The sequence below is a fragment of the Sus scrofa genome, chromosome 9 (assembly GCF_000003025.6).
Source record: "Sus scrofa isolate TJ Tabasco breed Duroc chromosome 9, Sscrofa11.1, whole genome shotgun sequence".
Taxonomy (NCBI): domain Eukaryota; kingdom Metazoa; phylum Chordata; class Mammalia; order Artiodactyla; family Suidae; genus Sus; species Sus scrofa.
Window position 1 is genome coordinate 23,032,362 of NC_010451.4, and position 26,543 is coordinate 23,058,904.

Below are 26,543 nucleotides of genomic sequence, written 5' to 3' on the forward strand. Positions count from 1 at the left end.
GCTCACGGCAACGCCAGATCCTTAACCCACTGAGCAAGGCCATGGATCGAACCCGCAACCTCATGGTTCCTAGTCGGATTCTAACCACTGCGCCACAATGGGAACTCCCAATGCTAGTTCTTGCAGTCCTTACCAATTGATTGGGTTTATTCTGAGCATTTTTTCAAATCTAGACTGCAGATGGAAGACTTTAACAGGTAGCAAATAAGACCTTACAACAACTTATTCTAATTGATCCACACATTTAACTCTTAAATTGATCTGCATAAAGACCATGATGTGTATGCATTCTGTTGAATAATTTAGGGGTATTATGTGTTCCATAACTAAAAATAATTGGGGAAAATTCTTCTAAGACTAAAAACATCTAATATCCTAAGGTAATGAAGTAAAAAAATGACTAATGTGAATACTGCAAATACCAACATATCACAATTATTCTAGCTACAGATATTTTAAATATTGATGTCATCTTATTTTTTATTTTTTTTTTGTCTTTTTCCCTTTTCTAGGGCCGCTCCACAGCACATGGAAGTTCCCAGCCAGCGGTCTAATCAGAGCTGTAGCCACCAGCCTACACCAGAGCCACAGCAACGCAGGATCCGAGTCAAGTCTGTAACCTACACCACAGCTCATGCAACGCCAGATCCTTAACCCACTGAGCAAGGCCAGGGATGGAACTTGTAACCTCATGGTTCCTAGTCAGATTTGTTTACCACTGTGCACTACACGACGGGAATTCCCTGATGTCATTTTATTAAACTTGGATAAGAACTAAGTATGCCAACAGGTAAGTGGAAAGCATTTGGATGAGAGAAATCGGAAAATTAGCCATGAAGATATTTATGGTCAATGCCTTCCTCAGCAGAGTCTACTGGGAGGGGGTCTTACCTCTGGAAGGCTGCACGTCCTGGAAGTCTGTGGATGTCAGGGTGCACAAGAACTCTCGAAGCCTGGAAGCTGCAACTGCCCTCCGTCTACCTGGAAAAGTCAGCACCTCTGGACAAAGGTGCTATTTAAAGGCCAAGACTTACCGAAGCCACACCTCCTTCTGGAGATTGGATTCCGTCTTCAACGGGAAATGGACAATTGATGGGGTTACTCAGAAAGGTGTGAAAATGGCTGATTGGGTTTACAGCAGGGAGAAGACAGTTCTTGGGGGCTGACACCCTAAAAGAAGATACATTTCTTTTAAGGTAAATGCAAGAAGTTTGACTGGACAAAAGTTCTTTGAAAGTACATTTTAACTAAAGTGAGGATTTCACGACATGATTTTTTTATTCTTCAAGCAATGACATCACAATTTTAAATTGTGTTTTCTTACTTTAAAAATTTTAAATAGCTCCAGGAGTCTCTATCCATTGTTTCTCTGACTAGGCACAACAAAAAATTTTGGAATAAATGATACATCTGCATGGTATATATTTCTCATTTTAAAAAGTGCAACTAAGGGTGTTACCTTCGTGGCTCAGCAGGTAACGAACCCGAACTGACTAGGATCCATAAGGATGCGGGTTGATCCCTGGCCTCAGCGGGTTAAGGATCCGGCATTGCTGCAAGCTGTGGTGTAGGTCACAGAGGCGTTGCTGTGGCTATGGTGTAGGGCGGCAGCTCTAGCTCCAATTTGACCATGGCCTGGGAACTTCCATATGACGCGGGTGCAGCCCTAAAAATTGGGGAAAAAAAAGTGCAACTAAGCAACTAAATGTAGTTTAAATAAACGAATATGTAATATAAGGTGGAATTTCATGTACTAGAATTTTACTTACCTTCACTATTTTATGACTATTATCAAATTACTAGTTTATGTAAAAATAAAATCTGTAATTTGGACTCAGACTTTGGTAAATAACTTTAAACAAAATAATTTTATATATGACATATATAACATCAGTATGTATACTTACGGCAAATATGAATATAATAAGCAATAATTATTTGTAACAAAATGCATGAAGGAAATTATTTATTTATTTATTTATTTATTTATTTATTTAGGGCATCAGGTGTGGCATATGGAAGTTCCTAGCCCAGGGGTTGAATCACATTATGGTGGATTCCGATTTGTGGACTGAAATGAGAGGGGATAAAAAGGAGAGGGAACTAAAGTAACTGGCAACTTTTTTTTTTTAGATTCTAAAATGCTATTTTATTTTTGTCTTGTTTTGTTTTATTACTCAATGAATTTATTACATTTATAGTTGTACAATGATCATCAAAATCGTTTCACAGGATTTCCATCCCACAACCCCAGTGCATCCCTCCATAAGACCATAAGTTTTTCAAAGTCTGTGAGTCAGCATCTGTTCTGCAAAGAAGTTCATTCTGTCCTTTTTTCAGATTCCACATGTCAGTGAAAACATTTGGTATTGGTGTCTCATTGTATGGCTGACTTCACTTAACATGATAATTTCTAGGTCCATCCATGTTGCTAAGAATGCCGGTATTTCATTCCTTTTAATGGCTGAGTAATATTCCATTGTGTATATGTACAACATCTTCTTGAGCCACTCCTCTGTGATGGACATTTGGGTTGTTTCCATGTCTTGGCTGTTGCAAACAGTGCTGCAATGAACATCGGAATACATGTGTCTTTGCGAGTCATGGTTTTCTCTGAATAGATGCCCAGGAGTGGGATTGCTGGATCAAATGGTAGTTCTATGTTTAGTTGTCTGAGGCATCCCCATACTGTTTTGCACAGTGGTTGCACCAATGTACAATCCCACCAACAGTGTACTAGGGTTCCTTTTTCTCCACACCCTCTCCAGCACTTCTTGTTTGTAGACTTTTGGATGATGGCCATTCTGGCTGGGGTAAGGTGGTACCTCATCGTGGTTTTGATGTGCCTTTCTCTAAGAATGAGTGAGGTTGAACATCTTTTCCTGTGTGTTTTGGCCATCTGCATGTCTTTGGAGAACTGTCTGTTTAGATCTTCTGCCCATTTTTGGATGGGGTTGTTTGTTTTTTGGGTATGGAACTGCAGAAGGTGTTTATAAATGTTGGAGATTAATCCCTTGTCAGTCGATTCACTTGCAAAGATTTTCTCCCATTCTGTGGGTTGTCTTTTCATTTTGTTTAGGGTTTTCTTTGCTGTGCAGAAACTTTTAATTTTAATTAAGTCCCATTTGTTTCTTTTTATTTTTATTGTCATTGCTCTAAGAAGTGGATCTGAGATGTTGCTGTCATCTATGTCATAGAGTGTTTGGCCTATATTTTCCTCTAAGAGGTTTATAGTGTCTGGTCTTATATCTAGATCTTTAATCCATTTTGAGTTTCTTTTTGGGACACAATGAACTTCTTTGCAGAACAGATATTGACTCACAGACTTTGAAAAACTTATGGTTTCCAAAACGAGTCAAGTTGTGGGGTCGGAGGATGCACTGAGGGTTTGGGATAGAAATGCTGTAAAATTTGGTTGTGATGATTGTTGTATACCTATAAATGTAATAAAATTCATTAAGTAATCAAAAAAAAACTTCATGGACTACACTGTGTGACATCAAGGTGTGACATTTTACCAGAGATTGGATTGTGGTGATTGGGTTAAGCAAGTGTCAAAAGGTTTTACTTCAGTCCTCGACTTGATGTGTTTAACTCTGCAAAAATCCAATCATGGGCACCTATACCTTTTCAGAGTTTGATAACACAATCACTTGGAGGAAGTGGGAGTGGTCTTTCGAGTGTATATAAACCCTCCAGGAGCTCAGTTCCCTTTTCTCCAGAGCCCAGAGCCCCAGTGTTTGGAGTTGGCTGGGCTGTGGAGACTTTGGAAAGTTTCTGCTGCCAGGAGTTGAGCCCAAGAAAGCCTTGAACTGAATTTCACAGAATTAGTTCTGAACAAGAGGGAAACATTTTATCAACCCACCCAAAGGTGAGCACTGATCAAGGTACAACGATTTCTGCAATGTTAACCTAAAAGTGAAATTTTAATGGTAATATGGGACAATAAAGTTAAGTAGCTTTTCTTCTCTCAAAAAATTTAAATTTTAAATGTATCTGTGCACCATCACGTCATTGCTATTCATTTGTCAAAAGGTATTTTTTAAGGCTGCTTTTTAAATTGTTGGATTACGCAGTTCATTATCTGGCTACTTTGGAACAAAAATAAATTTCAGCCTTCGAAATAATGTAGCCATTCCCATTCTAGTTCTCATAGACAGGGAAAATAATAGTAATCCTATCAATAAACAAAATATTTAGTCACAATGCAAGATACTGAAAGTATGTCTTATTTAATTCAAATAAGCAGTTTTGACATGACATCATGGTAACAAAGTGAGGAAATTATTCACAGATAATCTTTGGGCGGATCCGGTTTTTTCCAAAGGGTCTTCACATCTGTCTTGATGATTCTGCCCTGAATATATTATTAGTTTGTGAAGTGAATTTTCTATTTCCTTGATTTCCTCTTCCATTGATTGACTGTCAGTCTTAGAGTCGGTTAACTTATCACGTGGATGGCATTGTCAAAAACCCAGCTCCTTCACTTCTCTGCTACCCTCCAGTTGTATGCTTTGGACTCTAGAAGAGGGCGCTTTGTAGGCAAACAGTGACAGCCCCATTCATCCTCATAAAACACTGTCCACATTAACATAAAAGAGTGGACTCTGCTCATAATTCTATTACTGATGGAAGAAGATTTTGAAAAAAAAATCCGCCTAAGAATAATCTTTTCAAACATGATTGGCCAAATAGAATCAAATGGCCACATAACCGATCAATGCAATGGCAGAGTGATGGGGGGGGGGGTGTTTAGGTGAACTGTGACCCACACTCTTGGCAGGGGGGAATTGGGATAGTACTAGAGAGCTGGAACCCTGATGGAGACGCTGTGTTGGTCACATCAATATGCCCTCTGAATATCATGAGGATTCTAGCACTCAGCCTCCTCTCTCTGTTGTATGCAATACTTTGCCTGTCCTGCCCTATACATGAGCTTACCAGTATGAGTGGAGGCAAATAAGTCTCGTGCCTCTTGATATTTTTACTGGGTTTGAAAAGACACTTCTTCAGGACACATGGCAACATCATGTTCTCTTTCTTTTCTTCCTCAGAATCATGGGTTCCAAAAGCTTCCAGAATGAATTCACCTGTTCTCTCTGTGATAAATATTTCATAGACCCAGTCACTCTAGGCTGTGGGCACAGCTTCTGTATGCCTTGTCTCTGTCTCAGCTGGGAGGAGGAAGCCCAACACCCTCCTCGCTGCCCTGTGTGCAAAGAAAAATCCCATCAAATGAACTTGAAAACCAACATCGTTTTGATGACACGAGTATTCCTAGCCAGGCGAACGGGACCCTATGACTTGCCAAGCCCTGAAGAACAGACCTGTGAGACACACATGAAACCCAAGAACTTCTACTGTGAGGTCACCAAGGATGTGCTTTGTTTACCCTGCTCTAAGACAAAGGAGCATGTGGCTCACCTTCACTGCTCCATTGAGTGGACGGCTGAAGAATACCGGGTAAGCAATGGCTGAGGGGAACGTTTGAATCTGGGGGACTCTTTATGTGGGAAAGAGTGCAAAAGAAAGTGAAGATAATTAGTCTTCATTCGTGTAGAATAGAAATCATTATATATTCACCTGGACTATATGCCAAGACCTAGAAAAGTATTGCATACAAAATGGTCTCAGTCTTTTGCTTTTCTTTTACTTTTTCGAGCTGCTCCCACACGGCATATTTAAATTCCCAGGCTAGGGGGGAATTGGAGCTTCAGCTGTAGCTCTATGCCACAGCCACAGCCATACCAGATCTGAGTCACATCCAGAACCTACACCACAGCTCACGGCAATGCAAATCCTTAACCCACTGGGCTGGGCCAGGGATTGAATCTGTGTCCTCATAGATACCAGTTGGATTCCTTACCTCTCAGCCACTGTGGGAACTCCTGTTTTCAATCTGTTTTTAATCTTAAGTACTTAGGTTTTTACATTTTAGAATCTTACAAGTTGAGTTGATGGTGATGATGAAATTGATCATGTTTGGAATTGTGGTGAGTCAGTGTAAGACCAATATGGACCGAACTGTTCATTTTAGTGACTTGTTGCTCCTTGGTAAGGAAATGTACTGGTATCCCCGAGGTCTCAGGTGACATCCCTGGCCATGCTCAGCAGGTAAAGTATCTGGTTTTGCTCTGAGCTGTTGTGCGGGTGGCAGATGGGGCTTGGATCCCAAGTTGCTTTTGCTCTGGGGTAGGCCAGCAGCTGCAGCTCCAATTGGACCCCTAGCCTGGGAACTTCAATATGCAACACATGCAGCCCTAAAAAGCAAAAAAAAAAAAAAAAAAAAAAAAATTTAAAGTCCTGCGTATTAGACAATTGGGCTTAACAGTAAAGTAAGTTGGCCCCTTGCCTTCTCTAATGATCATTGATGAGATATTCCCAGACCTTCATCTGTTGGTGTATGCAATTTTCAGTAACAGCTTCTCTGATACACACATTGTTGGTTCTTTTGCAGCAAAAACTTCTGAAGCAAATGAGGTCTCTGTGGGTAAAGATACAGCAAAATGAAAGAAATCTCCGCAGAGAAACCAGCAAAATCAGGAATTGGGAGGTAAGCAGGAAACTGGTTTCATTCAGCACTAGCTTGGGACATGTAGGGATTATTCAAGAAAATCGTGAATTAAAAATCACATTTAGAGTCTGCTCGGAGTGGCTCCAAGAGCAAAGGCTTTTGTCTAATCATGTACAATGAAGTACTTCCCTTTGTTAGGATTTCTTTCTAAAATCAAAACACCAAGGTAAAAGATTTAATAATAATATATTTGATAATATTTCCTAAAAGCATAGGGTCAGTCTAGATTTTATCTGAAATAAGACAAACTAAATATATTGAATAGCTAGAATTCTTTTTATACTCTAGATCACAGTGATTAAATCACCTGTACCTATTAAGAAAATGTAGATATTTGAGGCAAAGTGGTTGTAATCAAGTTTTTGACATCAGGTGCAATCAAATAAAACATGAGTTGAATTTTAAAAATAGGAGGAGTCCCCAAATTTCTGCTCAAAATGAATGTACCAAACTTCTAAGTACCAGAATACAAATAGTAGATAACTGCATTGGATGATATATACCTGATTATATGACTTAATTTATTCATTGTCAATCTAGGATTATGTGACTCTGTGGAAGAAGACGGTCGTTTCTGACTATTGGAAGGTATGTCGCCTCCTTGACCAGGAGGAGAAACGTTATTTGCAGAGACTAGACGAGGAGAGCAAAGAGATTTTTCAACAACTCCAAGAAAGTCAATACAACATGGACCTCATGGGGAATCTCTTAAGAGGATTATATGAGGAACTCAAGGATTTGTGCCATAAACCAGACATGCAGATGATCCAGGTAAGGACTGAGGAATGGTGCTGCCTGATTAATATGCATCATCTCTCTGCTTCCACCATGTGTTGGGAATGATGCTCTTTGATGTTGGGATATGCGTTTACATGTCTGGGGAATGCTAATGACCAAGGACCCTTTTGTAAAATACAAGGATAACTAGGGATTGTGGAAAGTAGGCAAAAGCAATCTTGGAGAATAATTCCTCTTAAATTCTCCTAATATACATTCAATTGCTGAACCACAGAAGCTCCTTTGAGGATATATGTGTCAGTATCTGGACCTAAGAATAGTGAGAAATTTGGAAATCTCTACAACACACCTCCCCTTACTGCTTCCATGTTATAATGGGCTGAAATTTGGATGCACTCACCCTTGATAATAAGAGACTAAGACTCCGCTGTGTATTGTGTGAAGTGTGCTAAAACTCGATCTCTTCTGTTTCTCTTCACAGCGTTTTGAAATCATGTTGAAAAGGTAAGTTGGCCTTTCTTTTCAAGTTCTGGGAATTGCCCCTGTGATGAGTCGGTTGATGCTGAATTGGGAGTATAAGTTATCATGACACCATAACCTCTTTCATAACACATGTATGCTCTCATTTCTCTAAAGGTAGGAAGAGCTCCCTTGGTTGTTTTCCCGAAATTGGAGCTGGGCAGGGATTCTATGCAGAGGTCACGACTATCCTCCCTGCTTTTCGTTTTTAGAAATGGGAAAAGTCAGGGAGAATATGCCCAAGGTCAGGACAAGATTATGCGCAAGAAATAGGGATTTCAGAGAAACCTCCTGTGGAATCAGGGAGAAAGTGGACACAAGGCGGATCATCAGGGTGTGAGGTTTCTGTGTGTAGCACAGGGAACTTGGAAAGGCAAACTGTGGTGCAGTTGGAGCAAGTCAGTCCTCGGGAAGAGGATCCCTGCCAAGCTAAGCTGCTCACCTCTGGCTGTGGTTATGGACACCGAGCACTTGAGTGGTGATGGATGGGCATTAAAAGTCACAGTGCCTTTCTTCAAATGTCCCCAATTTCAAGCCATTTTTCAAAGCTCTGTGATGGGCTGAGAGGAACCAGATGCAGTCTCGATTAATCTGAATTGGATGCTAGGATTGCGGTGCTAGGACATAGGATAGCCTTCTGAAAATTTTCCTAAAATAAATGGCCATTTGCTGCATTCCCTAGTTTGGGGAGTTACATTCATGACCCTGAATGCTAATTATGAGGATTTAAATGAATTATCTCCAGAGGGATGTGCTGTAATCTTTGTGATGAACTCTTTGTGCTCCTAAAGTGTAACTCCATTTTCTTCCTGGCAGGAGTGAGAAGTTGCAGCTGCACGTGCCCCAGCCTGTGGTCCCACAGCTCAGTTCCTGCCCCATCACTGGACTGATGGGCTGGCTGGAACAATTCCAAGGTAACAGGCAGCCCTCTGGGAGAGCTGTACACTCCCCTCGGCTAGTGTCTTGTGGGTTCTCTTTCCCCCAGTTGTTCCATCTGTGGAATCTTTGCTAGGAACTTTTGTGAGCAAATGTATCTTTATAGAAGAAGAATGCATAATGAAAAGAACTGACTGGTATCTGGAAAAAAGCCATTTATGCTAAGTTGTTGTAAGAGTTTCTGGAGGGTAAGTGATAGGAAAGGTGTTTGATAGTCTGCAATCTCGTATGAGTCTCATATGAGTCTCATGTGAGATACAGTGTTGACTGCTCATATGAAACAGATACGTCTGCTGGTACCTTAAGTACATTCCAAGTTGTGGGTCCGTGAAGTTGTCACTGGTTGTGAGATGCTTAGAGAGTTTTAAACTGGTCTACAAAATATATTCCCTGGAATACATCCAAGAATATATTTTATTCATATCCTATACAAATACCTTATACCCGCAATATTATTACAAACATAATGTGAAAATTTATACACAGTTTATACACAACTTTGGCAAAGTAAGCTGACAACTTATTTCATCGTATTTATACCTTTTCTTTATAGAATATGATGGCAGAAAATTCTCACAAAGAAACCATGTCAAGAAATATGAATTTTTCTTTCATTTTATTTTAGTTTTGAATATGTTAAAAATATTATGTCAGGAAAATTAATCACTCTTTAGGAGTTACAATAATTATTCTGTTAATTATTGTGCATTTTCTGAGGAGATAGTTTCTGACTGTTTTATTTCTGACTGTCAATAGTTTATAAACTGCCATTTTCAAATGTTCCAAGGAAAATAATGCCCCAAATTTAGTAATATGCCTCTTCATATATATATATTTTTTTTTTTAAATTAAGATTTCTTCTATTTTGTCTGGTTAAAATATAATCATGAAGACAGACTAATAGACCTTGGACAACAAAAGACTTCTAGAGCTCTCTTGCTGGCCTGCCTCTTATTTCTAGTAATAAGCTGGGAAACCCAAACACTACATAAAGCTCATGTCCATTAGGAATTTTCAACACTCCTTGTTAATATGACTTTTCCCTTCGTCCTGCAGTATATTTCGCCTCAGATAAGGAAACAGTCACTCGTCACGTCCCTGTGTTTGAAGATCTGCAGCGCTGGCTGTCTGGTCCGGATCGTCCTGGTGTGGACTACACGCCAACAAGACTTAAATATTTCCTCGCCTGGGGAGCTGAGTCGTTCACTTCCGGTCAACATTACTGGGAGGTGAATGTGGCCGGCTGTTGCAACTGGGCCATTGGACTTTGCAATGATTCCTGGGCAAAGAAGAATGACATGGCACTTGAGTCAGAGGGCATTTTTCTCCTCTTTTGTATCCAAGAGAATCAGCAGTGCAGTCTCTTTACCTCCTCCCCACTAACCCCTCAATATGTCCAAAGGCCTCTGGGCCAGGTGGGGGTGTTCCTGGATCATGAAGCTGGTCTCGTGAGCTTTATCGATGTGGCCACCAGTTCCCTCATTTGTAGTTTCCTCTCCTGCTCCTTCTCCTCTTCTCTCAAAGCTTTTCTTTGCTCTGGACACCCATGATCAGGGACAAGTTGGAAATGTGACCACGGGTGTCGGAGGGAATGTCCATAGCTGAGATTGTTCATTTAGTGCCTGCTTGACTTTCTGTAACGTCACCTTCCTTTATGAAATGTATTGATTGAGTTTTGTTAAAGGCTTGATGTGTTAAGTGTATAAGCTTTTTCAGTTTTCTTCAAATAAAAATAATCTCTCTTGGCATACTGTGCATTCTTCATTTATTTTATTTTTGGCCAACTTGGGTCATATGGCACATTCTTTATTTTATGTCTTATATTTTTTCCTGAGTTTGAGGGTAACTGAAAGTAAAAGAACACCTGGATATGTTTACCTAGTTTAATGAGTTAAGGCAAGATCACAGGATTCTTCTCATTGGTAGACTTGAAATACTCTTTTCCCTTCTATGCATCAACTAAATTACATTCCTTCCTGGCTCAGTCTTAAAATTTCTTCTTTATGGTACAGTTTTTAAATTTTTTGGAGTAAATTAGGGATTCTTAATGTATGGACTCAGCATATTTTATACTTTGTAAAACTCACATTCTATTACAGACCTTCATATCCAGTTTACCCTTCAGAAGATGGGTTTATGTCTGCAGTATGTACAGACAAATTCTAAACAGAAAGCACAAAACTACCTATATGAAATAGATCTAGTTGAGTAAATGAGTAGAGGTACAAGGTCATAAATTTAAAAATCCGGAGTTCCTGTAGTGGCTCAGCGTTTAGCGAAGCTGACTAGCATCCATGAGGATACAGGTTCAATCCCTGGCCTTGCTCAGCGGGTTAAGCTGGTTAAGGATCTGGCATTGCTGTGAGCTGTAGTGTAGATCTCAGCTCTGATTTGACCTGTAGCCTGGGAACCTCCATATGCCACGGCCCTAAAAAGACAGAAAGACCTAAATAAAATAAAATAAATTTAAAAGCCTATACCACTGTTAAGCATTTTAAAGGTAACCAAAAATCACATTAAAAATTACAGATTATTAACAAAAATGTAATTTAGGCTATGTTTCAAATTCATAGTTTCAGCAGATTGTCTATTATAGACACAATAATTATACGTACACATATCTTTACAAAATGACATTAATAGAAAAAATTGCATATTTTGGATATTTTAAAACATAGGTAGCTGTCTTCTAGCAATTTATGCATTGAATCCTTCACTAAATAGAAATCTCTGTAACACACAAGCGAGAGAAAAAGCCAATCTAACTTTTTTTTTTTTTGTCTTTTTGCCATTTCTTGGGCTGCTCCTGCAGCATATGGAGTTTCCAGGCTAGGGGTCTAATTGGAGCTGTAGCCGCCAGCCTACGCCAGAGCCACAGCAACGTGGGATCCCAGCCACGTCTTCAACCTACACCACAGCTCATGGCAACCCCAGATCCTTAACCCACTGAGCAAGGCCAGGGATCAAACCTGCAACCTCATGGTTCCTAGTCAGATTCGTTAACCACTGAGCCACGGCAGGAACTCCCAAGCCAAATTAACTTCTGATGAAAGAACAAGGAAATCATATTCGCTACGGTGATCATTGAGATACATATTTGTTTCCCATTGATATTTTGTTTTCTTTTAATAAATATTGAGAGGTAGAATTCCTGGATCATACGGTAGTTATGGATCATATAGATCATATGATAGAATGTACCATTGTATTGAAGTTTTTGGGGTTTTTTTTTTTGTCTTTTTTTGGGGGGCTGAACTCACGGTATATGGAGTTTCCCGGGCCAGGAGTCTAACCTGAGCTGGAGCTACCAAGCCTACGCCAGAGCCACAGCAATGCGGGATCCGAGCCGCGTCTGTGACGTACACCATGGCTCACGGCAACGCCAGATCCTTAACCCACTGAGCAAGGCCAGGGATCCAACCCACAACCTCATGGTTCCTAGTTGGATTTGTTTCTACTGTGCCATGATGGGAACTCCATTTTGAAGCTTTTAAGATTTGTTTAACTTGGAGTTCCCATCCTGGTGCAGTGGGGAAATGAATCTGACTAGGAACCATGAGGTTGCATGTTCAATATCTGGCCTCACTTAGTGGGTTAACCATGGGGCATTGCCATCAGCTGTGGTGTAGGTTGCAGACGTGGCTCGGATCCTGCGTTGCTGTGGCTGTGGCTGGCAGATGTAAGCTCCAATTTAACCCCTAGCCTGGGAACCTCCATATGCCACAGGTGCGGCCCTAAAAAGCAAATATATATATACCTGCAATGGAACAAGAAGACTTATGTTTGTATTTGGTAAGTTTAGTTGCTCATGACCTCATGATGGCTTCTTGACATGCCAGCTCCACACGGCTAGACTATGAGGTGGGAAGTGAGGACAGCAGCTAGTTTGTAGCATCTCACACCTCCTTTTATCATTCAATCTGACGCTAAACGAATGCAAGTGCTACCAACGAAGGGATTTTGCAGATGTACGTCTTTTACCCTGATTTTAAGCTAGAGAGTTTACACTTATTTATCCTCAGAGCTGCTGCCTGATGGGTAGTCTTCCAATTAAATGCACATCCGCAAGCCCAATCTAATCCTCTCTGGGAACTCTGCGTGAGCTCTATCATCAAGCTCTTCCTCTGAGATCCAGTCACCAGGGTCTCCCCAAGACGAAAGTGCATGCTTGTGTCTGGTGCTCTGTTTTTTGTGACTGCAGCAATTTGTAACATACAGAAAAGCAGAGAAATAAAATCACCTTCATGTCAGCGTTACAAAAAACACTTTATGACTTGGTTGGAACAAGATATATTATTGTAGTATTATTGTAATAATCAACATATATCACCATACTTCACTTAGAAAGGAGGGCACTAGGGAAATTGGTTCAGAATTAAAAAATAATGACCTTGGGATTGCTTTTATCAACAGTGGGTCCCCATGAGAGAGAGGTTGCACTTTCACAATTCAAAATCATTTTTAAAACTTTCTTGATAAACACTTAGGATCAACCACTCTGGATACATATGGGATGTGTGTCTTGAAAGACTTACAAAACATGGTCATGATTCCTGCTCTTTCCAAAAGCTGCATTCTCAGAGTTGGTTGCTTGGTGGGAAATAAACAGGAAAGGTAGGTGGGAAATATGTGTTATTCCTTCAAGAAGATTTTTTTTGTCCTAATTGTCCCATTATGGTCATTATTGTTTCTGTTTTATTCTAAAGCCACCTGTAAATGACTTTGATCCAAAGGGGTCTCTGAGCTGGGTCTCTACTGTCCCTGCTGCGCCTGGTGGGGGAGCACCAGGCAGAGAATCTCCTGTCTTGCTGTTGGGGGGTTGGGGGCTTGGGGGCTTGGTCTGCAGCAGGAGGTGAGGGCAGGAGAAATCTCCATTCTGGAGGGATGGCCACAGGGGTTCTTATATTGAAGGCTTACTTCAAAATTCAAAAGTCAGTCAATCAATACAATAAAGCACTTTCTCCAGGATAGCACTTATTAAACAAACCTCAGGGAACACCTTTCCAAGTTTTCCAAGAGATTTACTAAATTCTCTAAGTGATGAAATAATCTTCTCAACTTCTTTGGTAAGTTAAAAATAAAGGCCTTTGATAGCCACAATGGCAGATATCAAGGTGCTTTTGTCGGTGGGTTAGGGGTATAATCAGTTTCTCTGGATGAAATGATGTTTTCAGTAATGTGTTTGTGAAGATTATCCAAAGTGTTAAGTCAATCTTGTCCTAGGTTTAAGGGATCTAATCATCCGAGTGAACGCCCACTGGAGGACAGGTGAAATGCACTCTCTTGAGCAAATGGGCGTGGTCTTCAGAAACCCAATATAAGGAGCCTCAAGGAGCCAAACCACATTCTTCTCCAGACCTGAGAGCCGGCATCTGGGGCTCGCCTGGCTCTGCAGGCTTCGAAAGCTCCCACTGCCACACTTGGAAGCCTTGATCCCTGAGCCGACTTTGCCTTCCTACTTCTCCAGCTTAGATCGTTTCTACAGCTCCTTGGGTGAGTACAAAATCCACCACAGAGCAGCTCCGGAGACTCTCCTGGGAAAAATTCCAGCAAAGTAAGGATCTTCCAATGAAATAACCTTGTTTATCAATTTAGTGAAGCGATTCTATTCCTGTTTTGTTACCTTTTCTTGGCACGCGTGTTGGAATTAACACGTGCTTAATTTTAGCTCTCTGATTTTATTCATCCCTTTGATATTCCTATCCATTACAAGGACTCAAAGCAGTTGCCTGATAAATTGTATTTTATGTTTTATGCGGAGCTTAAAAAATAATTTTTAGGAGTTTCTGTTGTGGCTCATAGGGTTAAGAATCAGCTAGTAGCAGGTTTGATCCCTGGCCTCACTCAGTGGGTCAGCATTGCTGTGTCAACTTTAAAAGTGAATGAAGCAGGCTGCAAACACAGGAGAGATAATAGTCTACACCACAGAACTAGGTAATACATGCAATCACTGGGGAAAATATTGTATTAAAGTGAGGTAAACTTCTCCTCAAAATTGTGAGTTTTCTGGGAGTTCCTGTTGTGGCACAGCAGAAACAAATCCGACTGGGAACCATGAGGTTGCAGGTTCGATCCGTGGCTTTGCTTAGTGGGTTAAGGATCCAGTGTTGCTGTGTCTGTGGCGTAGGTCGGTGGCTACAGCTCCTATTTGACCCCCAGCCTGGGAACTTCCATATGCCGTGGGTGCAGCCCTGAAAAGACAAAAAAAAAAAAAAAATTTGTGAGTTTTCTGAATCAAATGAAATTGATTCAGAAAAGAAATTGGGAAATGATTAGATAGGCCAAAAAGCGACACTGGTGTACATACAGAACTTGAGAAAGATGAGGCACTTCAGTACTTAACGAGTGTGGACACAAGGACTAAATTTTTTTTAGCAAAGTAAATTTTAAAAAGCATGGTTTATTTTTTGGACCACAAAGAATGGGATAGTAGGGCAGGGAAATTGTATGTTCCCATGTTACTATCATACAATAGAGCACTGGTTTTTGATTTAATTGTTTTCGTCTCATACTGATTGGTATATCCACAGCTGTATTTCCACCACTAAGTATACTTCCTGAATATGTTATGAGAGGTATTTTAATACTGGTTAATTAAATTTACTATCTAGACCATGTTATAAAACTTACTATATCCAGGTAGCAAGAGCCTCTTCTATTACCTATTACTTGAAATAAAGGGAATGACGTCCTTGGTGCTAATTTTACAAACTTAATGTTGGGGAGGGAAGCAAGTGGTATCATTTACAAAAGAGTTTCCCAAATACTTTTAAAATTTCAGCTATTTAGAGTTAACTTAAATACAGATATTTCCTCATAGTCCTAAGAGAAAGAAAGCATATTGTTATCCTTACCAAAATACCAAAAGTGTCTACAGTTTCGGTATTACTGAAATACCAAAAGTGCCTATAAGAATCTAGAGTCAAGAAAATATAAATATTTTAATATCATCCTTAACTTTGCACCATTTGCCCTCTTGTTCAATATAAACTCAAAATAAGCTTTAATATTTATTTCAAAAAGCGAAAATATATGTAAGTCTATAGTATAATAAAGCTTTCAAAAGATTTCTCTCTAAAAAGTTACTTTAAAATTTTTTATTTTCTGTTTTCAAAATGTCTGTGAATCATCCGTTGTAATACTGTTTTGTCCTTTACTAATCTATCTTCTCTGTTTATTGTGTTTAATGACGGGCAAATTGTAAAGAAATGGTAACTATCTAAGGTTACCTATTAAAAACCGACTAGAACTTGGAAGACTTAGACATTCATTCAGAGCTCACATTTACAGCACTGGGGGAAATGGGGTTGGAGCATTATTCAACGTAGAATGTTAAGGAAAAAACGACATACAAAAACAAATCCAGGAGTTCCCGTCGTGGCGCAGTGGTTAACGAATCCGACTAGGAACCATGAGGTTGCGGGTTTGATCCCTGCCCTTGCTCAGTGGGTTAATGATCCGGCGTTGCCGTGAGCTGTGGTGTAGGTTGCAGACGCGGCGGCTCGGATCCCGCGTTGCTGTGGCTCTGGCGTAGGCCGGTGGCTGCAGCTCCGATTGGACCCCTAGCCTGGGAACCTCCATATGCCGCGGGAGCGGCCCAAGAAATAGCAACAACAACAACAACAAAACAACAACAAAAAAGACAAAAGACAAAAAAAACAAAAAACAAAAACAAATCCAAAGCAATTCAGAAAATGGTAAAAAGTACATACATATTGATGGTTAGCTTGAATGTAAAAAGGATTAAATGCTCCAATGAAAAGACATAAGCTGGATGAATAAACACAAAAACAACATCTGTATATTTGCTGCCTTTAAGAGACCTACCTCAGATCTAGAGGCATACAGGCTGAAAGTGACAGGATGGAAAAAGATATTCCATGAAAATAGAAGTCAGAGGAAAGTGGAGTATTATGTATTTATGTCAGATAAAATAGACTTTAAAGACTGTTACAACAGACAAAAAAGGATATTACATAATGATCAAGGGGCCAATCCAAGAACATATAACAGTTGTAAACATATATGCACCCAACGTAGGAGCAGCACAATATACAAGGCAAATGTCAACAGATATAAAAGGAGAAATTTATAGTAACACAGTAATAGTGGGGGACATTAATGTACAAATCATCTAAACAGAAAATTAGTAAGGATACACAAGCTATAAACAATACATTAGACCAGATAGACAAAGCTGATATTTATAGAACATTCTATTCAAAAGCAGCAGAATACACATTCTTCTTAATTTCACATGGAACATTCTTCAGGACAGATTCCGTCTTGGGACATAAATCTGATCTCAGTAAATTTAAGAAAATTTAAATCACGTCAAGCATCTTTTCTGACCACAACACTATGAGACTAGAAATCAACCACAAGAAAAAAAAACCCTGCAGAATAAACCCACAAACACATGAAGGCTAAAGAATATACTACTAAAAAACCAAGGGCTCACTAAAGAAATCAAAGAGGAAATCAAAATATACTTAGAAGAAATGACAGTGAAGATACAACAGTCCAAAACCTATAGCAGACAGCAAAAGGAGTTCTAAGAGGGAAGTTTATAGCAAAACAATCTCACCTCAGGAAACAAGAAAAATCACAAACAACCTACATTTATACCTAAAGCATCTAGAGGAGGAACAAACAAAACCCAAAGTTAGTAGAAAGAAAGAAGTCGTACAGATCAGAGCAGAAATAGAGATGAAGCAAAAAAAATAGAAAGGGTCAATGAAATTAAAAACTTATTTTTTGAAGCTCCCATGTGGCTCAGCAGAAATAAATTTGATTAGTATCCATGAAGACCCAGGTTCAGTCCCTGGCCTCATTTAGTGGGTTAAGGATCCAATGTTGCCATGAACTGTGGTGTAGGTTGCAGATGCAGCTCGGATCCAATTGGCAGCTACAGCTCCATTTCGATCCCTAGCCTGGGAACCTCCATATGCCACAGATGTGACCCTAAAAAGACAAAAAACATTATTAAAAAAAATTTATTTTGGAGCTTATCATTTTTTATTTTATTTTTTATTACTCAAATGAATTTATCACATCTGTAGTTGTATAATGATCATAACAATCCAATTTCACAGGATTTCCATCCAACAACACCAGAGCATCCCCCCACCCCCCAAACTCTCCCCTCCGAAGACCATAAATTTTTCAATGTTTGTGAGTCAGCATCTGTTCTGCAAAGTTCAGTCTGTCCTTTTTTCAGATTCCACATGTCAGTGAAAGCATTTGGTGTTGGTGTCTCATTGTATGGCTGACTTCACTTAGCATGATAATTTCTAGGTCCATCCATGTTGCTAACAATGCCGGTATTTCATTCCTTTTAATGGCTGAGTAATATTCCATTGTGTATATGTACAACATCTTCTTGAGCCACTCCTCTGTCGATGGACATGTGGGTTGTTTCCATGTCTTGGCTGTTGCAAACAGTGCTGCAATGAACATCAGAATACATGTGTCTTTGTGAGTTATGGTTTTCTCTGGATAGATGCCCAGGAGTGGGATTGCTGGACCAAATGGTAGTTCTATGTTTAGTTGTCTGAGGCATCTTCATACTGTTTTGCACAGTGGTTGCACCAATGTACAATCCCACCAACAGTGTACTAGGGTTCCTTTTTCTCCACACCCTCTCCAGCACTTCTTGTTTGTAGACTTTTGGATGATGGCCATTCTGGCTGGGGTAAGGTGGTACCTCATCGTGGTTTTGATGTGCCTTTCTCTAAGAATGAGTGCTGTTGAACATCTTTTCATGTGTATTTTGGCCGTCTGTATGTCTTCTTTGGAGAATTGTCTGAGTAGATCTTCTGCCCATTTTTGGATGGGGTTGTTTGTTTTTTGGGTATGGAACTGCAGAAGGTGTTTATAAATGTTGGAGATTAACCCCTTGTCAGTCGATTCACTTGCAAAGACTTTCTCCCATTCTGTGGGTTGTCTTTTTATTTAGGGTTTCCTTTGCTGTGCAGAAACTTTGAAGTTTGAGTAGGTCCCATTTGTTTCTTTTTGTTTTTATTGTCATTACTCTAAGAGGTGGATCTGAGAAGATGTTGCTGTCATTTATGTCAGTGATTGGCCTATGTTTTGCCCTAAGAATTTTATAGTGTCTGGGTTTATATCTAGGTCTTTAATCCATTTGGAGTGTATTTTTTGTGTATGGTGTTACGGAGTGTTCTCATTTCATTCTTTTCCATGTGGCTGTCCAGTTTTCCCAGCACCACTTCTTGAACAAGCTATCCTTTCTCCATTGTATATTCTTGCCTCCTTTGTCATAGATGAGTTGGCTGTAGGTGTGTGGGTTGAATTCTGGGCTTTCTATCCTGTTCCACTGATCTATATTTCTGTCTTTGCACCAGTACCATACAGTTTTGATGATTTTTGCTTTGTAGTAGAGTCTGAAGTCCAAGAGCCTGATTCCTCCAGCTCTATTTTTCTTTTTCAGGATGTCTTTGGCTATTCTGGGTCTTTTGTGCTTCCAAACAAACTTTAAAAATTTTATTCAAGTTCTGTGAAGAATGTCCTTGGTAATTTGATAGGGATTGCATTGAATCTGTACATTGCCTTGGGTAGTATAGTCATTTTGATAACATTAACTCTTCCAATCCATGAGCATGGTATATCTTTCCATCTATTTGTGTCATCTTTGATTGCTTTCATCAGTGTCTTATAGTTTTCAGAGTACAGGTCTTTTGTCTATTTAGGTAGGTTTACTCCTAGGTATTTTATTCTTTTGGATGTGATGGTAAATGGGATTGCTTCCCTAATTTCTTTTTCTGCTCCTTCATTGTTAGTGTATAGAAATGCTGTTGATTTCTGTGTATTGATTTTGTATCCTGCGACTTTGCCAAATTCGTGGATGAGCTCTAAGTGTTTTCTGGTAGAGTCTTTAGGATTCTCTAGGTATGGTATCATGTCATCTGCAAAGAGTGATAGTTTTACTTCTTCCTTTCCAATTTGGATTCCTTTTATTTTTCTTACTTCTCTGATTGCTGGGGCTAGGACTTCCAAAACTATGTTGAAGAGTAGTGGCGAGAGTGGACATCCTTGTCTTGTTCCTGATCTCAGCGGGAATTCTTTAAGCATTTTACCATTGAGAATGATGTTCACTGTGGGTTTGTCTTATATGGCCTTTATTATGTGGAGGTAGGTTACGCTATGCCCACTTTCTGAAGGGTTTTTTTATCAGAAATGGGTGTTGGATTTTGTCAAAGGCTTTTTCCACATCTATTGAGAGGATCATATGGTTTTTGTTCTTCAGTTTGTTAATGTGGTGTATCACACTGATGGATTTGCGGATATTGAAGAACCCTTGCATCCCTGGGATAAATCCCACTTGATCATGATGTACAATCATTTTAATGTATTGTTGGACGTGGTGTGCTAGTATTTTGTTGAGGATTTTTGCATCAATGTTCATCAGTGATATTGGCCTGTAGTTTTCTTTTTTTGTGGAGTATTTTTCTGGTTTTGGTATAGGGTGATGGTGGCCTCACAGAATGAGTTTGGGAGCACCCCTTTCTCTGAAATTTTTTGAAATAGTTTCAGAAGGAGAGGTGTTAGCTCTTCTCTAAATGCTTGATAGAATTTGCCTGTGAAGCCATCTGGTCCTGGACTTTTGTTTGTTGGAAGTTTTTTAATCAGAGTTTCAATTTCAGTTCTTGTGATGGGTCCGTTCATCTTTTCTATTTCATCTTGGTTTAGTCTTGGAAGATCGTACTTTTCTAAGAATTTGTCCATTCTAGGTTTTCCATTTTATTGGCATATAGTTGCATATAGTAGTCTCTTATGATCCTTTGAATTTCTGTGATGTCCGTTGTTACTTCTCCTTTTTCATTTCTAATTTCTTTGATTTGAGTCCTCTCTCATTTTTTCTTGATAAGTCTGGCTAGGGATTTATCAATTTTGTTGATCTTTTCAAAGAACCAGCTTTCGTTTCATTGATCTTTTCCATGGTTTTCTTTGTTTCTATTTCTTTGATTTCTGCTCTGATCTTTATGATTTCTTTCCTTCTACTAACTTTAGGTCTTGTCTGTTCTTCTCTCTCGAGCTGCTTTAGCTATAAAGTTAGCTTGTTTATTTGAGCTTTTTCTTGTTTCCTGAGGTGGGCTTGTATTGCTATAAACTTCCCTCTTAGAATGGCTTTTGCTGCATCCCATAGGTTTTGGAGTGTCATATCTTTGTTGTCATTTGCTTCTAGGTATTTTTTAATTTCCTGTTTGATTTCTTCAGTGATCCATTGGTTGTTTAGTAGCATGTTATTTAGTCTCCACGTGTTTGTGTTTTTTTGGCCGATTTCTTCTTGTTTTTGATTTCCAGTCATATAGTGTTGTGGTCAGATAAGATGCTTGATATGATTTCAAATTTCTTAAAGTTACCGAGGTTGGATTTGTAGCCCAGGATGTGATCAATCTTAGAGAATGTTCCATGTGCACTTGAGAAGAATGTGTATTCTGTTGCTTTTGAATGGAATGTCCTATAAATATCTATTAAGTCCATCTGGTTTAATGCATCATTCGGGGCCTGTGTTTCCTTATTGGTTTTCTGTCTGGTTGATCTGTCCATTGCTGTAAGTGGGATGTTAAAGTCCCCCACTGTTATTGTGTTATTGTTGATTTGACCTTTTAAGGTTGTAAGCAGTTGCCTTATATATTGTGGTGAACCTATGTTGGGTGTGTAGATATTTAAAATTGTTATATCTTCTTCTTGGATTGATCCTTTGATCATTATGTAATGACCTTCTTTGTTCCTTAAAATATTCTTTATTTTAAAGTCTATTTTTTTCTGATATGAGTATTGCTACTCCAGCTTTCTTTTAATCCCCGTTTGCATGAAATATTTTCTTCTATCCTCTCACTTTCAATTTGTATGTGTCTCTAGAAGTGAAGTGGGTCTCTTGAAGACAGCATATATATGGGTCTTGTTTGTATTTATTCAGCCAGTCTATGTCTTTTGGTTGGGGTGTTAAGCCCATTAAGATTTAAGATAATTATTGATATGTATGTTCTTATTGGCATTTTATTAATTGCTTTGGATTTGTTTTTCTTGCTCTTTTTCCTTCCCTTCACTTGTTCTTTCCTCTTGTGGTTTAATGACTATCTTTAGTGTTATATTTGAGTTGATTTTTCTTATTTGTTTGCGTATCAATTGTAGATTTTTTGTTTGCAGTTATTCTGAAGTTTTGATGTGAGTCTACATAGAAAGGAGATTGTTTTAAGTTGTTGGCCTCTTAATTGCAAGTGCATCTCCATTGTCCTGCATTTGTACCCTCCTCTTCTCATGATTTCTGATTTTGGTGGCATAATTGTGCATGGATGATTTCATGTCTTTACTGTGTATATACCTTTACTGGTGAGCCTTGTCATTTGTGATATTTTTGTTTTTGGTTGCAGCCTTTTCTTTTCTGCCTAGAGAAGTTACTTTAGTATTTGTTGTAAAGCTGGTTTAATGTTGCCAAATTCTCTTAGCTTTTGCTTATCTGTGAAGTTTTTGATTTCTCCTTCAAATCTGAATGAGAGCCTTACTGGGTAAAATAATCTTGGTTGTAGGTTTTTTCCCTTCATCGCAGAGTTTCAGCTGAAAAATCTGCTGATAACTTTATCAGGGTTCCCTTGTATGTTATTTGTTTCTTTTCCCTAGCTGCTTTCAATATTTTCTCTTTGTCTTTAATTTTGGTCAGTTTGATTAATATGTGTCTCAGAGTGTTCCTCCTTGGGTTTATTTTATATGGTACTCGTTGTGCTTCCTGGATTTGAGTGAGTGGTTCATTTCCCATGTTGGGGAAGTTTTTGGCTATTATCTCTTTGAATATTTTTTCTGTCCCCTTCTCTCTCTCTTCTCCTTCTGGTACCCCTATAATACAGATGTTGGCGCATTTAACATTGTCCCGGAGTTCTCTGAGACTTCATTTGTTTTCAATTTTTCTCTTTTCTGTTCTGCATCCATGATTTCCACTAATCTTTCCTCCTCCTCACTTATTTGTTCTTATGCCTCCTGCATTCTACTGTTGGCTGTTTCTAATGAATTTTTTATTTCAGTTATTGTATTTTGCATCTCTTCTTGTTTAAGTTTTATATCTTGTATCTCTTTGCTCAGTGTTTCCTGTAAATTATCCATCTTTGCCTCCAGTTTATTTCCAGTGTCTTGCATTATCTTCAGCATCAACAGTCTAAAGTCTTTTTCCTGGAGGCTGAGAATCTCCTGATCACTTATCTGTTTTTCTGAGATTTTTTCTTCTCCCTGATCTGAGTTATAGTTCTCTGTCTTTTCATTATTATAGGTTTTTGGTGTGGTGACCTTTTTACAGATAATTGAGTTGTAACCTCTCTTACTTCTGGTATCTGCCCCCCTTGTGGCTGAAGTTGGTACAGGGACTTGCCGCCGGCTTCCTGAAGGGAGGGACTGATGCCCGCCCCTTGGTAGGTGTAGGTGGAGATGATTCCTATCCCTCTGGTCTGAGGCTTTGTCTCTGGGTGAGATTAGAGGTGGCTGTGGGCCTGGGGGCTCTTTAGGCAGCCTGTTTACTAATGGGTGGGGCTGTGATCCCACCTGGACTGTTGTTTGCCCTGGAGCTTCTCAGTGCTTATGGGTGGGGCCAGATTTTCCCAAAAAGGCCACATCCAGAGAAATGTATGCTGATAAAGATTCCCAAGAGCTCTACTTGCAATGCTCTTCCCCCACAACAAGCCACAGTCACCCCCTGTTTTCCCAGGATGTCCTCCAAGAACTGCAGTCAGGTTTGACCCAGATTCCTATGGAGACTTTGCTTTGCCCTGGGACCCAGTGCACATGAAAGTCTGTGTGCGCCTTTTAAGAATGGCGTCTCCATTTTCCCTAGTCCTGTGGAACTCCTGTACACAAGCCCCACTGGCCCTTAATGCCAGATGCTCCAGGGGCTCTTTCTCCCAGTGCCAGATCCCCACACATGAGAGTTTGATGTGGGGCTCAGAACTCTCACTCCTGTAGGTGAGTCTCTGTGAACCAGTTGTTTCCAGTCTGTGGGGCTTCCCACCCAGGAGGTATGGGGTTTGTTTATATTGTGAAATCACCCCTCCTACCTCTTGCTGTGGCCTCCTCTTTGTCTTCTGGAGTAGGATATCTTTTTTAAGGCTTCCGGTCCATTTGGGTGAAGGTTGCTCAGGCTTTAGTTGTGAATTTTGTTGTTTTTAGGAGAGAAGTTGGGTTCCAGTCCTTCTCTTCCACCATCTTAATCCCCCACAGTGAAGCTTATTAAATGCAACAAGTTCATGGACAAAGAAATCATGCAGAATCCCATAAGCATTCTATGGGAGTGCTTGAAAAGGGTGAAACTGTAGGACATCTTGAAAAAGTGCAGGCTTGTTCAAATCATTTTCTGTGGAGGCTGGGGGTTCCATGTAGCCCCTCACAGAGCACCACACATATACCCCATACCCCACTTTATCCAAAAAAGTTTACTCCCTCATGCAGCAGCTCTGAGCAGCTCCAGGGCCTTGTAGCATGCCGGGCATTTTTTTTAGGGAAACTTCTCCCTGGTCCGTAGGGCTGAGCTGGCCGGGCAGGAAAAGTGCTCAGCGCCAGGAGGCTGCGACCATCCAGGAACTTTGCTGGGATGTCAAAAACGGGTTTTTTGAAAAGATAAACAAAATTGATAAACCTTTGGCCAGACTCATCAAGGAAAAAAAAGAGAGTGCGCAAATCAATAAAATTAGAAATGAAAAAGTGGAAATTATGATTGACACCACAGAAATACAAAGGCTCATAGGAGATGACTACAGGCAACTACATGCTGATAAATGGAAACCAAGAAGAAATGAACAAATTCTTAGAAAGGTACAACATTCCAAGACTGAACCAGGAAGAAATTGAAAATATTAATAGACTGACCACAAGTACTGAAGTTGAAACTGTGATTTTTAAAACTTCCAACAACAAAAGCCCAGGACCAGATGGCTTCACAGGAAATTTCTATCATACATTTAGAGAAGAATTAACACCTACTCTTCTGAAACTCTTCCAAAATATTGCAGAAAAAGAAACACTTCCAAGCTCACTCTGAGTCCAAGATCACCCCAATACCAAAACCAGACAAAGACACTACAAAAAAGAAAATTACCAGCCCATATTATTGATGAACATAGAGGTAAAAATCCTCAACAAAATATAAGTAAATTGAATCCAACAAATATTTAAAGAATCATACACCATTTTCAAGTGGGATTTATCCCAGGGATGCAAGGATTCTACAATATCTGTAAATCAATCAGTGTGATAGGTTACATTACAAATTGAAGGATAAAAACCATACGTTCATCTCAATATATGCAGAAAAAGCTTCAAAAATGTAGCACCAAATTCTCCAGAGAATGGGCAGAGAGGTAATCTACCGCAACATAAGAAAAGCCATATGTAAGAAACCCACTAACATCATTCTCAATGGTGAAAAGCTGAAAGCATTTCCACTAAGATCAGGAATAAAGCAACATGGATGGAACTAGAGACTCTCATACTAAGTGAAGTAAGTCAGAAAGAGAAAAGCAAATACCATATGATATCACATACCTGAAATCTAATATATGGCACAAACGAACCTTTCCACAGAAAAGAAACTCATGGACATGGAGAACAGACTTATGGTTGCCAAGGGGAGGGAGAGGGAGTGAGATGGACTGGGAATTTGTGGTTAATAGATGCAAACTATTGCCTTTGGAATGGATAAGCAACGAGATCCTGCTGTACAGCACTGGGAACTTTATCTGTTCACTTCTGATGGAGCATGATAATGTGAGAAAAGAATGTGTACATGTATGTGTAACTGGGTCACCTTGCTGTACAGTAGAAAAAAGACAGAATACTGTAAACATAAAAATCATTATAAAGAAAAGATCAGGAATAAGACAAGGATGTCCAGTTTCACCACTGTTACTGAACAGTTTTGGAAGTCCTATCCATGGCAATCAGAGAAGAAAAGAAATAAAGAATCTAAATCAGAAAAAAAAACAAATTAAACTATCACTCTTTTTTTTTTTTTTGTCTTTTTGCCATTTCTTGGGCTGCTCTTGCAGCATATGGATGTTCCCATGCTAGGGGTCGAATTGGAGCTGTAGCCACCGGCCTATGCCAGAGTCACAGCAATGCGGGATCCAAGCACGTCTGCAACCTACACCACAGCTTACAGCAATGCCGGATCCCTAACCCCCTGAGCGAGGCCAGGGATCGAACCCGCAACCTCATGGTTCCTATTCGGATTTGTTCACCACTGAGCCACAACAGGAACTCCCTAAACTATCACTTTTTGCAGAAGACATCATACTCTACATAGGGAAATCCTAAAGATGCTGCCAGAAAACTATTAGAGCTCCTCAAAGGACTTGGTAAAGTTGTAGGATAAAAAATTAATACGCAGAAATATATTGCATTTCTTTCTTTCTTTTTTCCTTTTTTTTTTTTTTTTTTTTGTCTTTTTAGGGCCACACCCATGGTATATGGAAGTTCCCAGGCTAGGGCTTTAATTGGAGCTGCAGCTGCTGGCCTACACCACAGCGACAGCAATGCTAGACCTGAGCCAACGCATTAAACTACACCACAGCTCACAGCAATGCCAGATTCTTAATCTAATGAGCAAGGCCAGGGATTGAACCTATGTCTTCATGGATACTAGTCAGCTTCATTACCACTGTGCCACAACAGGAGCTCTTCTGTTGCATTTCTATAAACTAACAATGAAAGATCAGAAAGAGATATTAACAAAACAATCCCATTTACCATTGCATCAAAAGGAATAAAATACATA

General features: G+C 39.6%; 1 protein-coding gene across 1 annotated transcript; it reads left to right on the forward strand.

Annotated features, from left to right (window-relative positions):
* On the forward strand, positions 5,059 to 10,317 carry LOC100737633 (tripartite motif-containing protein 43-like). Its single transcript, XM_021063940.1, has 6 exons — positions 5,059 to 5,463; positions 6,458 to 6,553; positions 7,115 to 7,345; positions 7,794 to 7,816; positions 8,648 to 8,745; positions 9,824 to 10,317. The coding sequence occupies exons 1-6, from the start codon at positions 5,059 to 5,061 to the stop codon at positions 10,315 to 10,317; spliced, it is 1,347 nt and encodes a 448-aa protein (XP_020919599.1).

Bases quoted from the DNA above. Each gene is read 5' to 3' on its own strand.
- LOC100737633 (XM_021063940.1), top strand. From the start codon at position 5,059: ATGGGTTCCAAAAGCTTCCAGAATGAATTCACCTGTTCTCTCTGTGAT. The intron at 7,817-8,647 runs GTAAGTTGGCCT...TCTTCCTGGCAG, and splicing joins TTTGAAATCATGTTGAAAAG to GAGTGAGAAGTTGCAGCTGC. The intron at 8,746-9,823 runs GTAACAGGCAGC...TTCGTCCTGCAG, and splicing joins CTGGCTGGAACAATTCCAAG to TATATTTCGCCTCAGATAAG.